The sequence below is a fragment of the Nerophis lumbriciformis genome, linkage group LG35, assembly GCF_033978685.3.
Source record: "Nerophis lumbriciformis linkage group LG35, RoL_Nlum_v2.1, whole genome shotgun sequence".
In the NCBI taxonomy this organism is placed as follows: domain Eukaryota; kingdom Metazoa; phylum Chordata; class Actinopteri; order Syngnathiformes; family Syngnathidae; genus Nerophis; species Nerophis lumbriciformis.
In genome coordinates, this window is record NC_084582.2 from 26,168,826 (window position 1) to 26,181,864 (window position 13,039).

Consider the following 13,039-nt stretch of genomic DNA (forward strand, 5'->3'; position numbering starts at 1 on the left):
CCACAAAGCACATGCTTTGTCCCACATTTGCATCCTTTTGTTGCCTTAACTCTCCTCCTAAACTGCTGTTTATCTCCTGTCATCCGTGCGCCCCATGGACTCATTCCCTCTTTCCACCTCTCTTCACTGGCGCTGAGGATACTAACAGCCTGCTGGTTGTGTACGTGTGTGTGTGTGTGTGTGTGTGTGTGGGTGTGTGAAAGAGAGGAAAGCGTGGCATTGCAGAAGAGAGCGAAAGAGACAATGTGTGAGTCGGACAAAGCTGCTGCTAACACCAGGTGCTATCTAACCTGCCTTGGCCTCAGTGTTTGCTGTGCAGGCCTCACATGGACTACGCCTGAAACATGCTTTCAATCAGGGCGTCTTTTTCTGCCAACAGGGTTATTCTTTAGCCTTTATGTTGACGTGTATCTGCACAGAAGCATGTTTCAGCCTTCACTCGTTTTTTCTCCTTCACCTCTTTCCTCTTCTCTCTCGGAATCCGTCACCCCTTTCTTGTTGCCTCCTCTTTCTCTCTGTCTGACCATCCTTCAGCTACCATTGAGGCCATTGAAGCCATCGAGACAGTTAAGGATGACGAAGGTAAAACCACTCATTTCACAGTGAGTGTGTGTGTATGTGTGTGTGAGAGAGTGAGATAGCATGGCTGCACTCTTGGCCACCCATACTCATAAGCATACTTGCCAACCCTCCCGGATTTTCCGGGAGACTCACGAAATTCAGCGCCTCTCCCGAAAACCTCTCGAGACAAATTTTCTCCCGAAAATCTCCCGAAATTCAGGCGGACCTGAGTGACGTGTCGACAGTCTGTTTTCATGTCCGCTTTCCCACAATATAAACAGCATGCCTGCCCAATCACGTTATAACTGTAGAATGATCGAGGGCGAGTTCTTGGTTTCTTATGTGGGTTTATTGTTAGGCAGTTTCATTAACGTCCTCCCAGCGTGGTAACAACACACAACTACAGCAGTCACGTTTTCGTCTACCGTAAAGCAGTTCGTCTGCCGTAAACAGCAATGTTGTGACACTCTTAAACAGGACAATACTGCCATCTACTGTACATGCATATGTGACATTAACATCTACGGCTTTTAGAGAGTGCAGTGCACAACTGCGCACACAACAAGGAGACGAAGCAGAATGCATCATCAGAGAGGGTGTTCAGCATGGTTAGAAAAATAGTCACAGAGAATAGAACAAGGATGGACAATTCAACCCTTAACTCAACAATGAGTAGATGAGTGTTATGTGTGTGTATATGTGTAAATAAATGAACACTGAAATTCAAGTATTTCTCTTAATTATATATATATATATATATATATATATATATATATATATATATATATATATGCGTGGCGCAGTGGAAGAATGGCCGTGCGCGACCCGAGGGTCCCTGGTTCAATCCCCACCTAATACCAACCTCGTCATGTCCGTTGTGTCCTGAGCAAGACACTTCACCCTTGCTCCTGATGGGTGCTGGTTAGCGCCTTGCATGGCAGCTCCCTCCATCAGTGTGTGAATGTGTGTGTGAATGGGTAAATGTGGAAGTAGTGTCAAAGCGCTTTGAGTACCTTGAAGGTAGAAAAGCGCTATACAAGTACAACCCATTTATCATTTATTATTTATTTATATATATATATATATATATATATATAGCTAGAATTCACTGAAAGTCAAGTATTTCTTATATATATAAATATATATATATATATATATATATATATATATATATATAAATAAAATACTTGACTTGGTGAATTCTAGCTGCAAATATAGTCCTCCCCTCTTAACCACGCCCCCAACCACGCCCCTGCTCCACCCCCGAGAACCCCCGCCCCCACCTCCCAAAATCGGAGGTCTCAAGGTTAGCAAGTATGCTCATAAGGTCAAAGATTCTCCTTACCCACAATGCACAGAGCTTTTCTAACTGCATCAACCGATAACCAACGCCCGCTGAAGTCATCGTATTATTCTTACATACTGTATGTACGCTTCATTTTCTTCCTCTTGGTGAAAAAAACAAACATTACCTACTCAACCTGCACACTTGCTTATCATACAGTATCATCACTTTTTTTGCACACAAACACAAAAGAGGAGTGAACGCTGATGTTAATCTGATCACTTGTTGTCGATTAAATATGTTAAAAGGTGAATATGCATGTCATCAATCTGTTTCCTGGTTTCAGTTACCTTAAAAGGGAACTCTACTTTTTTGGAATTTTGCCTATCGTTAAAAAACATTACGAAGGGCATGACGATGGATGTATTTTTTTAATGCATTCTTGTCAGGAATTGTTGGTGACGAACCCCAAGATACAGAGATGGCAGGCTTGTTGCAGGAAGACATGATTTTAATGTCCAAAAAATGCCAGGGAAAAAAAAGAAAGAGGAACCAGGCAAACTGGAGACGGCAAACAGGATACAAGAGACGAGGAACGAGGGAGAACTGGAGACAGCAAACAGTCCACAGCATACAATACTCCAGCCCTGACTGGAGGGCGAGGCAGGTCTAAATAGTAGCCGGATTGGCAATTGCCACCAGGTGTGCCAGACTGGGAAACAAGCGCTCAGGGAGACGTGCAGGAAAAGGAACCAAAATAAGAGTGCTGACAGGAAATGAAACACAAACAGAGGAAAAACCAAAACATAACCAAACTGTCAGTGACAAGCCTGACAATTCTAACTCGTAAAGAAACTAAAATAAAAGTACGCAGACAGCAGAGCCAATGAGAGCTCCTCTATTTCACCCGTTAACCCAATAAAAAAACACTAACAATACTCCATTTACATTTCGTGACTTGATTATTAACCAAGAATTAGTGATATTGTTATTATAAGCGCTAACGCACACAAACTATTTATAGCGGCGCCGATCACAAGCTTGTGTGCCTTTATTGGCATCATCGAGTGGTAAGCTGCTTCCCCGCTTCTTTGCTCGTGAACAATTATTCTAAATCATAAATCATGCCTCTCACTTGGATAGCAGAAGGATGAGGACGTATTCCGACAAGTTGGTACACTTTGACAGCCAATTTAGACCCGGATGTGGCGAGGGCGACACGAAAAGACGCTTCGTTTGCAAGTATTAGTAGTGATTGTTCATCTAAACGGGAATATAACAGGATTCTATCAATCGGCATCCTACTGACAGCAGACAGTAAGTGATGTTTTATTATGTTTGTTTGCTCTCATGAAGTCTACAGTGAGTAGAATCAGTGACGTCGTGATGCGTTTTTTTTTTATTAATGCGCCACGTTTGCTTAAAATGAGCAAAATACATAAATATTAATATAAATGTGCCCGTTGCTACATTACATATGTACTTACAGCATGTATTTAAAACCTTAATGGAGGTTTTTTAAGAGCTTTTATAGGCAGAATAGAGCGACTACCACAGACTCCATTGTAAGCGGACTTTTGATGGCATTTATTTACTATTCAGGATGCATTAAAAAAAGAAAAACGTGTTCTTGTCTTACATAAGGATTGTGAATATTAGGCAAAATTCCAAAAAAAATGCATTTCCCCTTTAAAGAGCTATCGTAAAGGTACTTTGATACACCTAAAAATGCAATTTAGCCAAGAAAGTAAATATGTTTATAATATTTCTCCACGTGTTATCGCAGTCAGATGTCAACCCTGTACTCCATGAAAATATTCATTCATTTTCTACCACATTTTGTTCACGCCCATGGACTGTTATGGATTTTTTGTGATGTAGATTAGTGTTTTTGGAATTGAACCCGATGTAAACCCAGGTTCGAACTCAAAGTCACCTGACATTTTCCGTCATACTTCCCCCTCTAGACATTCGCCTTACCACATAAAACACTAATTGGTACGTCAGCTTTCCTGAGGGAATCAGCTGTACGACAATTCTGTACGTTTAAAATGCTGTGATTTTATAACGATCGAACAACACTTCATACCTACCTGTCCAATAAAAACATAATTAAGTTTTTAAGTATATCCATTAGCTTCCGGAAGTGTCAATCAAACACAGTGGGAGAGCATTTTCACTTTGTGTTGGTCGGACTGCAGAGACTTACGCGTAATCACTGTTAATCGAAAACTGGGTAGCTCGAGTATTTTTATTCAGTATTTTCATTTGACAATTTCTGGTGTTAAATATGTCCAGTAACAGTCATTTGTTGTGTTACGTGACATACAGTACATGGTTGTCATTAGACATCAACAATATGCTTGTATTAATGGATAATAATGTATTTGTTACCTTAAAAAAAAAGAGGACAAACCAACAAACAGATCGAGGTCATGTGTTGTATTAAATGTTGTGTTGTATTTTGTATACACAAGTTTGGTGATTTTGTGCACGCTTCACTTAACTGTAATGTTTAGCTTCGATCAAACCCTTATTCCAAAATTGATGACAGACGGCAATGATTTGCATATGAGGAATTCAGCTTTTACTGAACTTCACAATGAATTCTGAATGTAATGCCTGCAACAAAACACAGTCACATTTGAAGACAGTCATAATAGACAAATAGAAATGTGTGAAACAAACAATTAGGCTCATCTTTGTACATAGTACTCGCTCAGTTACAAACCAGGATAAGATATCCTTTTTTAAATGTCTGCGTAGGCAAATTATCAAAACGTTTTATCAATCCAGAAAAGTCTCTTGGTTCCTGCCCTGCACTCAAAGGCAGCATGGGAAGTAGTAATTGGCTATCAAACACAACACTTCTGAGTCTCATTTGAAAGTATTGATTCATTGCAGTTTGTCCTACTTTTGTTGCCGTAGTCAGTCCTTTGCCATTAAGTTGGATGTGCCAGTCTTGCCTTTTGTTGAGACCTACAACTTAGACTTAGACAAACTTTAATGATCCACAAGGGAAATTGTTCCACACAGTAGCTCAGTTACAAAGGATGGAAAGTGTAAGGATGGAAAGGATAAAGCATGTATAAAGTAGACTAAACATGTACCGTAGTAGCAATATAAAATATAAGATATATGTAATATTTACATAGTATATATAGAGAATATGATATATACTGATATATTATATTTTTATATAATATATACAATATATCAATTATATATATGTATATATATATATAACAACGTATTTATACTGTAAGTATTGTACAGTCTTTATTACAAACCAGCTTTTTAATTGTAATGTGTATCATAGTTGTAATTTTGATTGCCAAATCTGGACGTGCTGAAATTGCCATGTAAAAGTGCTGATGCTGAACAGTAGCATGTATATAAATTATAGCCAATGTAAATTAGCATTGAGCTCGCGCATTTTGAAAAGTACAGCCTTACTTTAGAGCACTTTTTATCAAGCATGCTTGCTTTGTTAGTATAAAAAATTGCAACAATAACTGGAGGTAGTCCGATACGACTCTGCAACCCAACGTGACATTACGTGCAACAAAGGTACTTTTTAATTTGACCTGAATCAGTACTTGGCGGTACTAAAATAATTTGGTTAGTACCTATAAAAGTACCGAATCCGGTACTCGTCTCTTTTGTTGTCACATGAAACTTATATAGAGTACTGTTGTACTTCTATGTCGATTCCCTTTGAAGAGTTCAAAGAAGTGAAAATGTGTTCTATACCAAACTAAACTTTACTGCTTAATCGAAACACGGTTAAAGATGCACACTGACTGCTTTAGAAAATGATAGTTAAAAATGAAAGTAAAATATGTCATTTTTTTCAAAGGTCTTTGACAGCAACATGGTAGTATGGGTAACTTAAATGCTATAGGTAACCCCTAATCAGCCCATGCTTTACAAATTTGTAGGAAAAATGGGTTTAACATTTTGATCTATGACTTAAAAGACTCAAAGTAAGTAACAGTATCTTCAGTTCCCAAGAAACTGTGAGTCTTAGCTTACTGGAATGTTTTTGAGGTATCAATTCTAAATGTGTGATTTTGTTATAATTGAGCACAAATCAATATTGATGGAAAAAACATTGCATTCTCTTTTTACAAAGAGTTGTACACAACCTTTTTGGAATTTGGATTTGTCTGTTTGTGCATATTTAGTAATGTGTGTGTGGCTTACTTGATGTACAGTCCATAATTTGTTTAGGCAAATAAATTATGGGTATGGCTTGTTATTATGTTTGTGTGAGTGTGTGTTTGATAATATTTTAGCTGAATATTAGATGTACAATGTCAAGCAGAATATTTGTGGGTGACTGCATGTTTGCTGAAAGTAGTGTAACAATGCTTGTTCAAAAGTAATGTTTCCTTTATGATATGTGGTATGTACGATATGTTGTGTTTCTATTGGCCACTGTGGACCTTTAAATCAAAACTGGGCCACTGAAGAAACTGATAAAATAAGGAACTATAAAATAATGTATATAACGTCTCAACAATTGGAATAAACAAAAATTAAACACCTATTTTTTGCCAATAGTCAACCATTAAAGAAACAGCATGTTAACTATGAGGGTACAGAAGTGGGTTGCAACTAACGATTATTTTAATAGTCCACTAGTCATCAATTATTTTTGATGAAATTAATTACCGTATTTTTCGGAGTATAAGTCGCACCGGAGTATAAGTCGCACCTGCCGAAAATGCATAATAAAGAAGGAAAAAAACATATAAGTCGCACTGGAGTATAAGTCGCATTTTTGGGGGACATTTATTTGATAAAACCCAACACCAAGAATAGACATTTGAAAGGCAATTTAACATAAATAAAGAATAGTGAACAACAGGCTGAATAAGTGTACGTTATATGAGGCATAAATAACCAACTGAGAACGTGCCTGGTATGTTAACGTAACATATTATGGTAAGAGTCATTCAAATAACTATAACATATAGAACATGCTATACGTTTACCAAACAATCTGTCACTCTTAATCGCTAAATCTGATGAAATCTTATACGTCTAGTCTCTTACGTGAATGAGCTAAATAATATTATTTGATATTTTAAGGTAATGTGTTAATAATTTCACACATAAGTCGCTCCTGAGTATAAGTCGCACCCCAAACTATGAAAAAAACTGCGACTTATAGTCCGAAAAGTACGGTACTTTTTACCTATGATCGGCTGTACACGTTTGAGTTTGAAGTTTGAGTGCGTGATTTGATTTTAACTCATTTTCAAAAACTGTTATAGTAAATTCAATTGTAACAAAGGAAAGATAAATGACTGCGAAACAAATGGTTTTACCTTCTTATACAAAGTATAGAACCACAGTGAAAAATAAATCAACAGACTTAAAGTGCAAGATGTCCTATACACATGACATTCAGTGCAAAAAGTATTTTATCCAATATTGTTTAGGTGATTTAGCTATTATTTACCTAAAACAGGGGTGCCCATTACGTCGATTGCAAGCTACCGGTCGATCGCGGAGGGTGTTGTCAGTCGACCGCCCGCCAGGCATTTAAAAAAATAGTCCTAAAAATTAGCGATCATCAATCTTCACTATGACGTTACTTTCGTCACTTGATTGACGTTCGCGACACCCGAGGACCTTGTGAGATGATGCTGGCTGCAGCGAGCTCATTTTTAAAATTAAAAAAACACTGACAGGAAGTCGAGAAACACGTTTTATTTCAACAGACTCTCGCGGCGCACATGCTGTCAAAAGCCTAAAGACCAACCGCACAGTTCCTGTCTTCATAATAAAAGTGCTGCTCTATCCTGTCTGCGCTAACAAAATAAGAGTCTCAGAAAGCTACCGCGCACAAGCTAGCAAGCTACGGAATTTGCCGTCAATATATTTCTTGTAAAGTGTATAAAAATGAATATGAAAGCTGGACAAATAAGATGCCAAAAAACAACCACTTTTATGTGGTATTGGACTTTTTTTCTACTCTACAATGTAAATTCGAAAATGTGGAAGTTATCAGCACTACTGTGAATCTTGTCTGATTCCAATCAAAGCAAGTCATCAGAATCAGGTAATACACCAACTTATATTCTTGTCTTCATGAAAGAAAGGAATGTATATGTTATGGTTATGGTTTGAGGGTTTTTTTCAAACATGCATACAATTACAAAATGATACATGTGATAAACATGCTTGTATTTTGATTAAGCTCCTTTAACATGTTAACAAAAACGTAAATTTTATAAATAAATAAACATTAGATATAAATATATACATAAATACATATACATATAAGTATAATATATATTAAATATTAGATGTATAAATATTATATATTTATATTAAATATTTATGTGTGTGTGTGTATATATATATATATATATATATATATATATATATATATATATATATATATATATATATATATATATATATATAGCGGTTAGACGGGGTATTGCAGAGGCTGATTTGAGGAGATTCCAGCTCGCAGAGGAGAAGAGAGACAAGAGGAAACGTACTGCAAATACTATCGCACAGCAGGAGCGGGACGAAGTCTCTAATCATGTTTGCACTAAGTGCAACAGGGACTGTCACTCAAGAATTGGCTTGTACAGCCATGCTAGGCGTTGTCAACAAACATGAATGTACCATATCAACAAAAACATCAAGTTAAAATGTGAAAATTGTAATTAAATAAGTGCATTGTATAATTACAACACTCATTATAACTGAAAAGATATTACTAATAATTGACTAAAATAGATGACAAAACTATTTAAATAAAAACAATAAACTATTAATAATTAAAGTACCATTACAAAATACAATTTTTAAAAATTAAATAAAAATTAAATATCAAATCGAAATAAGTGTCTGACCCAAGTGTTACGTCTTCGACGCATGGCTGCGATTGTCGTGTTCCTTCCAAGGCAGAAAACAAGCAGGAGCGGCCTGCAGGTAAGACTTAAGGTTTTTAATTATTTTAAGGCAGGATCAAAAATACAAACTGAGGATACTAGCAAGCGTGGAGCTAAACAAAAACCAAAATGTCACCAAGGGTGAAAAACGGGGAATGCTGGAGGGCAGAATAATCTAAAGAGCGAGGAGAAAACCAGGGGAACGTAAATGTTGCCTATCGCAAACATTGACCCAGCAACTACTGCTGGGTGACAGGAAACTATAAAGGGGAGTGATTAACCAAAACACCTGGTGGGAACACTAATTGCAAAACTAAGACAGGTGAGGAGAATCAGTGCCCATGGAAACCAACAGTAAACAGGGAAAGAGGGTGCACCCAGGAAACAGACTAACACAGAAACATTACCAAAACATAATTCATGCCATGATCTGGGTAACGGATCATGACACCAAGAGCGTAAATTAGCATGGTCATCTGTGATTTAGCTGCCAAAGAGAGAAATATTAATGTATATATCAATTTATGAAGATGAAGTAGATCACATTGACTGGGTCATTTGAAAAGTAGCTCGTTTGCTGAAAAAGTGTGGGCACCCTGACCTACAAGAATAAGACTGTAAACATGAACATTCCTGGCGGTTTATCATTAAAATTTTATTATTTTGTATTAATAACAAACCTTTGTCGATTGATTTTTATGATTGATTTTGTTGACTAATCATTGCAGACCTAGACTTTTAGTAGGGCTTAGTAAGATTAACAGTTCATGTTAATCTTAGTTCAATTATTTAGTCTCTGTATGTCAAATAAATAACAACACACACTAGTTTTGAAAACAAAATGAATGATTACCGTATTTTTCGGAGTATAAGTCGCACCGGAGTATAAGTCGCACCTGCCGAAAATGCCTAATAAAGAAGGAAAAAAACATATATAAGTCGTACTGGAGTATAAGTCGCATTTTTGGGGGAAATTTATTTGATAAAACCCAAGACCAAGAATAGACATTTGAAAGGCAATTTAAAATAAATAAAGAATAGTAAAAAACAGGCTGAATAAGTGTATGTTATATGACGCATAAATAACCAACTGAGAACGTGCCTGGTATGTTAACGTAACATATTATGGTAAGAGTCATTCAAATAACTATAACATATAATAGAACATGCTATACGTTTACCAAACAATCTGTCACTCCTAATCGCTGAATCCCATGAAATCTTATACGTCTAGTCTCTTACGTGAATGAGCTAAATAATATTATTTGATATTTTACGGTAATGTGTTAATAATTTCACACATACTGTAAGTCGCTGCTGAGTATAAGCCGCACCCCCGGCCAAACTATGAAAAAAACTGCGACTTATAGTCCGAAAAATACGGTACTTCTGTAGAGCTCTGCTTTGTTTTACACACACTCTCTCTTAGGGGCTTTTGACTACAGATCTACTGATCAGTGGTTAGGTCACCCAGCTAATCCTGGCTCAGCATTGAGAACAACAGATAAATACTGCCTGATGTTTGTAGATATTGGGATTAGAACATGCGCAGTGCGACAGAATTCTGTTTATCCGAACCCAAAACCACAAGCAGAAAATCAGGACCGAATGATGGCATTGCCCTTACTAGAGTGCAACGACAGCATGGGAAAGTTGAGTTTATTCGTTAAGTCGGACTGGCATTCAGTCAAAGGCTTCCATCGGGAGTTTTGACACAAACATTTCTACCGAACGCGTAGCTAAACACTAACTGTGTGCATCTATGTGTGTGTGTTTTTGTGGCTGCTTGTTTTCACAGCCATTCGAGGCTTCTCCCCGCAGCATCGGATCAGCAGTTTCGAGGAGGCCAAAGGTCTGGACAGAATCAACGAGAGAATGCCGCCGCGGCGTGACGCCGTCAACAGTGTGGGCCTGTCTATGGGTCGCATGAATATGGGAGAACCCAATGGGACCGATAGCAACAGCAATATACAGTGATGGATGCGCACTGTCATGCCCAAGACACAGTTAATGCAGTTACAACACTGGTACTTATACCTGTACATAGACATACTCTATAAGCAAATACATCACACACAAATTGCAGTATTTCCAACACTGGCTTCACAGACAGAGAGGGTCGTGATTATCTACCCCTTCTCCTTGCTCTACCTAAAAGACATGAGTGTGGCCGGACTTTACAACAAAAGGCCGATTTAGAGAACTCTGACTCCAACGTTACCCGAAGAAAGAGGAAAGAACCCACGTCATCACTCCCTGTGCAAAGCAGGAGGAGCTACTATTCACTGTGCATGTTGGAGATCCGCAGTGGGTTGACCGTGTCAGCGTCATGTGGATGTGGAACGTGTCGTGCTGACAAGGAGTGGGTAAGGTCAGAGTGTGGCCATCAGGGACATAAATAGATTATTTTTCCTGTTTGCATCCAAAAGCCAGAAGTGGGATATGCTTTAACAACGTCCTCGCCCGTTATATTTGAGACATGTGCTGGAAAAATGCGACGCGAGGGGTGGTTGTTTCTCCTACAGGGATGTGCGAAGATCATCACAGCTGCAGACTGATCTGAGCCCTGGTGTTTTAATATAGGAGGAGATCACGTTTGCTTTTGGAGCACAACACCTCCACCTGATGAAAGAGTAGAGGCCCAATCATTCCCTCTAGCCTCAGGCTAACTAGGCCTCAAACTAGGCTTGTCTCTCCTGAGCCTACTTAGAACGTTTGCATTGCACACCTGATGCAAGATGCAGTGTAGCAGAAACAGAATGCTTTATTTATGCGAGTGTGAACGAGCTTGAAATGCGACGTCATACTAAGTTACACATCCCTCCTGTTAGAACACATCAATCTCTGGCCTAAGAAGTAGGCAATTATATTTTACAGAGGAAATGGACTCTTCCGCTGCCAAGACGGGAAGACATCAGAAGAGCGGTTTCTTTGTGAAGCATTTATATTAACGCATCGGTGCATGCAGAGTTAAGTTAATTGATAAAAATGTGAATTATATTTGTGCTCTGTGTTTCACTATAGTAGGATTTTTTTTTCTGGTTTTCTGGCTGACATAAATGAGCGGAGGAGTTATGAATTATTTATTTTGTACATAATGTTCATTTGCTTTTTTTTTGTATTCATTTTGTTTCCTTCCCGATTATTTTCAACGCCTACTTCCTGTTTCTTTCGGCACTGTACAGAACAACATTACGCTTCGACTCCGAAGTGTCAAGTCCACGTTCAGTACTTCTTTGTCAATGTACGGGAGGTGCTTTTTAACGACAAATATGAGTAATAACTACAAACTAGTATCGAATGACCACCGCTACTGTATATCAGAGGCAAAAGACATTGAGGCATACAAAAAGCATGATCGCATGGTAAAAAAAAAAAAAAAAAAAAAAAAAACGCAGTTCAAAGCAAAAAGCAGCAAGACACATTTTGACCGGATAAGGCAGTTGTGTTGCTGTCACAATTTAAATGAAAAGAAAACAACCATTACTCTTGTTATTTGATATTTATGGTTCTATTATATTTATTATGAACATTATTATTAATATTTAAGCTCTCTCTCTGCTAGTTGCTATTCATGTTGCGTTGCTCCTTGGTTGATCTTGTTGTGCTTCTTTGGGAGAGGTGAACCCCCCATGCCATAGCGACTGTGTCATGGTTTTCTCTCTCTCCCCTTCTCTCTTTCTTTCTCTCTCTCTCTCTCTCTGTTTCAACTCCCCAGTCACTAACACTGTAAGCATGCCCCATGGGACAATCCACTTTTTTTACTCTTGAATAAAATATGCATGAACCTTTGGTATCCATACCGAGCCTTTATTTACTGGATGAATCGCATACACGTATCATGGACCCCGACTTAAACAAGTTGAAAAACTTATTCGGGTGTTACCATTTAGTGGTCAATTGTACGGAATATGTACTTCACTGTGCAACCTACTAATACAAATCTCAATCAATCAATCAAACGTACTAATGTCGCCAAGAACTCATTGTTTTTCAATTGTATTAGAACTGGTCGGTATTGTTAATAACCGTCATTCAGTCTTGAATTACGTTCAGTTCCTAGTTGTGCAAGTGTAACATTGGTGATTCTGCATAGTCCAGTCCTGAAAACACCGGGCTTGAACCAAGGTTGACAAATGTCCACAGACCAAGAACAGTATTAGTCAATGAGTCAACTCATTGTCCAGCACTTCCTCTGTAAGTGAGGTTTACACAACATACTATAGCACTAGCCATTCTCTCTTACACTCACTCCTTTAAACCTCACTCTCAT

General features: G+C 38.0%; 1 protein-coding gene across 2 annotated transcripts in view; it reads left to right on the top strand.

The window, feature by feature from the left end:
• Nucleotides 1-12,554, top strand: part of LOC133575429 (protein phosphatase 3 catalytic subunit alpha-like) — a 144,095-nt gene extending 131,541 nt beyond the window's left edge. The window contains exons 13-14 of one of the 2 annotated variants that reach the window (XM_061928159.2): nt 535-582; nt 10,565-12,554. In XM_061928159.2, the coding sequence (XP_061784143.1) occupies nt 535-582; nt 10,565-10,743 (227 nt within the window). In that variant the 3' untranslated portion in view covers nt 10,744-12,554. The remainder of the gene's footprint in view (nt 1-534; nt 583-10,564) is intronic. The other variant, XM_061928160.2, reaches the window with a different exon arrangement.
• Nucleotides 12,555-13,039: the final 485 nt, after the last annotated feature.